Genomic DNA, 4088 nt, shown 5'->3' on the forward strand with positions numbered 1-4088 from the left:
CGAAACATGTGAAGAGATTTATTACCAATAACATATTTAAAATAATTGCCAAATCCAGTTAAGATCATAATATTAAAATAAATATACTGTGAGGAAACTATCTTTTTCTTATTTCTTTTGTGTTTGTCTGTGTACATGTGTCTGAGTGTATGCATGTTTGTCAACACTGATCTTGGTTTTAGTTATATTAAAAATGTCTCCTTGTATTGTCGTTTTATTTCTACAATAATACAAAAAGAAATAGGGTTTTTAACTTTTTATTTCATGTAAATCAGTAAATCAGTTTATATAAAAAAAAAAATATGGATTTCTTCTATGTTTTAATGTTACTATGGTGCATAACTATTTGTGACGCTTCTTCTTCGACAAAACCTGTGGCAATTAACCGAGACGCATACTTTAGGGGTTTTACAATCTGTGTTGGTATCACACAATTTTCTGCAATCAGTTTTCCCAGCATTTGTCGACTGAGAACCTATTCTGGAACCAGATCTGTTAACTGATCCACCTCGTCTTGACGAACTTGTGTCAAATGTATCTGTCCCACTTCCTCTTACAGATATTGCGTCCAAAATATCAGAACCTGTAAGATGACCTCCGGATGAACGACTGCCACCTACATTGTGTGTACTACCAGATACATCTAGGCTCTCTATTGAAGAATGACCAGACGTACCAGTCATATCAACAGAAGATTTTCTAGCGCAGAAGCTGCTACAGCCTTCATGTACACAAGCATATCCCGGACCACAAGCTAAATCTTGCCCACATTCATTTGTACATTTTGTAGATGATCTACCAACCCCAGATGATCCACTGGACATTGCAGAGTGGGAATTTCTTGCTATTCCAGACGCAGTGTTTCTGCCAGATGAGCTACTGGACATTCCAGAGTGGGAACCTCCTACCATTTCAGACATTGTGTGTCCACCAGATGAACCAATCATAGCTCCAGAAGTAGTTTTAACGCAGTAACTGCTACATCCTTCGTGAACACATTTATACCCAGATTCACAAGGTATATCTCCGCAATCGTTTACGCATTTTATACTCGATGCGCTATTGATTGATGAAACCCTTGTCATTCCGTGACCGCCTGATGATGAACTTCTAATAATTGCTGCATTATTGTTTCTACCCGTTAAGGTTTCTGACAGTTGAGGGATACTATTAATACCTCCAGAACCTTGCACACAGTAACTATTGCATCCTTCTTGAACACATTTATATCCAGATTGACACGGTTTTTCTACTCCGCATGCATAATCACAGTTATTGTCTAGTCTGCTACTATCTCTTATACCACTAGACATGGAAGATGATGAACTTCTAATGATCCCAGACACAGATGAACCTCTCCTCAACGTATCAGATAAACCAGCTCCCCCAGATGTTTCTACACAGTAACTTCTACAACCGTCTATAACACATTTGTGTCCTGAAGGGCACGATTTCCCTTGCCCACAAACATGGTTACAGTCATGGTCATCGAGAGATACAACGCTAGACATGCCACTTGAAGAACCTCTAATCATAGCAGACGACGAGTGCTCTCTTCCTGTTGCACCAGTTCCAGAAGAAGAAGAGTGTGCTCCTAAATTATCATTCATTCCACGGGACGATCCGATGCCACTTGCTCCCAAATGGCTACCAGAATCAGTTAGTACGAGTGATGTGCGTGTCCCGCCTTGATGACCAACTGGACTTCGGCAGTAAGTTGAACAGGCGCTTAGTCGGCAGCAAAGCTGGACTCCTGGACATTCTTGGTCATTTTTACATTCTTCCTTGCAAACAGCTAATTCGGCATGTGTTTCCTTTGGACAAGTTCCACTTTTTTTCTTTGGGGAATATTCTGTAGAAATGAAATTATATAATGAGTATAGAGCCAATTCAGGTAAGATATTGTTGAAATAATGTTGCAAAGGCAACAGCGAAAGGAGATATAAAAAGAAAATAATATATTTTCAAATCCATGAAATCAAAACATGCAACAATAATAAAAATAGATTCGAATATAAATAAACTCATCAGAGATATCAGGACTAAATTTCTATTAACGCCAGGCGCGTTTCGTCTACAAAAGACTGATCAGTGACACTCGAATCCAAAAAAGTTAAAAAGGCCAAATGAAGTACGAAGTTGAAAGGCATTGAGGACCAAAATTCATAAACGTTTTGCCAAATACAGCTAAGAAAAATCTATGCTTGAGGTAAAACTATATATCGACGAAAAATTCTAAATAATCAATTTGATACAGTTTGTTATAAGTTTGTATTTCTACACATTTTTTTATCATAGAGATGAATTAAAAAAAGGGTATTACCTTTTTGTATCACTGCGGTAACTGTTGTCAAAAGAAATATGGTATGGAATATTATCATCTTGAATATATCTGAAAATAAATATAAAGGTTTAATATTTTAAAATTCATAAATAGTTCTATTTAAATTGGTCAATTTTTCACTATTAGATTTTTATCAAAATTTCCTGAAGAATTACCATACACAAATTAATAATGATATAAAAACGTATTGGTGCATTTTGAAAAGGTTTATTTCGAAATGTTTTTTTTTCATTTAGTACTTTTTTCAATTGAAACACAATAAACAATAAAAGGGTTGCAACGGTTATACATTTAAATTGTTGTAAAATAATAATGAAACTGCGATTTGTTTTCATACTAACAGTTATTAAATCAAAACAACAAAAAAACTGACTACGATCCTTTAACCACATTTTCCCTAGTAAGTATAACAGATATTTTAAACATTTAGGAAAAGGTCTTTCTGAAAAAATACAACCGCATATTAACTAAAAAATAAAATGTTAATTCTACAACAAATATTAATAATTAAAACCTACCTTGTTGTGAAGTAGTTATGAGATTTCCAAGTAAGTATGTCTATGTCCCTCGGACTCAACTCTTTTATACCACATTTTGATTTATGTCTTTTTGTTGACACAAACACACACAAGGAAATTTATGACAAAACCGCAAATGATGAATTGTGCAACGATTATAAAATCTACGATGTCATTATGCAAATCGGGGGTGAAGGTAAAGTAAAAATTATAATATGCATGTCAAAGACAAATGAATTTTACTGGGGCGAATCTATATTGTATTTCCTCTAAATACATCAAAGCAAGCTTGTTTTTGTTAATACGTCATAATCAGTACCTGAAAACATCATAATCAGTACATGAAAGTTGTACGAAATTACGTTTTGAACTTTTTATAGTGTATTTGCATGCGTAAATCATACATTTCGTATCAACGACCGACTAACACAATCAAAATAAGAAACAAAACAGATTGTATTTCCTCAAAGCGTTAGATGGGTGTAGTTGATATCAAAGTACTTGTAAACTTGACCGAGAAATATTGCTGCATTCAATGTTTGAACACTATGACACTTAGTTTTGAAAGTGAGGTTCAGAAAATTAAAGTATCAACAGAAACACCTTAAAATGCTTAGGGTATTAACGGGTGGGTATTGGTAAGTGCGCGTAATTCTTTTATTTCTTTAATTTTAAGTGTGATGTCGATAGTAAAACAGCCTATATGTACTATGGCTATCAATAAAACTCAGTTAAACCAGTAAATATGCTGAGGAAATAATTGATGCAAGCTATACTTTATTGTAGTTTTAACATGGGTAGGCCTTATATTCGTGATTAGTTTCGCCCGAGCGATAGTGATATTTCGATTCTGATTGGGACAAGTAAGGTAGTTTCTATGCCCGATGTGTATAAGTGTATGGCGTTTGTATAGACTTTTCCATGAACTTCCTTTAAGTTTGTTTGTGAACAAACAAACGACTGGCAATGTGGTTTTTCGGAGGGAGGAGTTTTTAGAAGCAAGCATGAACGGATGTCGTAACTAGGTCAAATATGTCAATTTCGAACTGCAACACATTACAGTCATGATAAATAAATAAGTAAAAATATGTGCATCATTTAACAGTTTTAAGTTAATGAAATATATTAAATGCATGCATGCCAATTTGATAAAATTCATTATTCTACAGTAGTCAATACATGTGCAAACAAATGATATTGGATTTAGAGCATGGGTTTATTCATAA

At 34.4% G+C, this 4088-nt stretch overlaps 1 protein-coding gene across 1 annotated transcript; it reads right to left on the minus strand.

Moving 5' to 3' along the window:
* Positions 1 to 241: 241 nt before the first annotated feature.
* LOC134724726 (uncharacterized) lies at positions 242 to 3035 on the minus strand. The gene is made up of 3 exons (XM_063587923.1): positions 2863 to 3035; positions 2324 to 2392; positions 242 to 1852 (listed from the first exon to the last, which is right to left on the minus strand). Exons 2-3 carry the CDS (start codon positions 2379 to 2381, stop codon positions 330 to 332), a joined length of 1581 nt encoding a protein of 526 aa, XP_063443993.1. The 5' UTR covers positions 2382 to 2392; positions 2863 to 3035; the 3' UTR covers positions 242 to 329.
* Positions 3036 to 4088: the final 1053 nt, after the last annotated feature.

Source organism: Mytilus trossulus, chromosome 1 (assembly GCF_036588685.1).
Source record: "Mytilus trossulus isolate FHL-02 chromosome 1, PNRI_Mtr1.1.1.hap1, whole genome shotgun sequence".
Lineage (NCBI taxonomy): Eukaryota > Metazoa > Mollusca > Bivalvia > Mytilida > Mytilidae > Mytilus > Mytilus trossulus.

Excerpts from the sequence above, each read along its gene's own strand:
- LOC134724726 (XM_063587923.1), bottom strand. The coding sequence starts at position 2,381 with ATGATAATATTCCATACCATATTTCTTTTGACAACAGTTACCGCAGTG. Across the intron at positions 1,853-2,323 it reads TACCGCAGTGATACAAAAAG|AATATTCCCCAAAGAAAAAA; the intron begins GTAATACCCTTT and ends TCATTTCTACAG.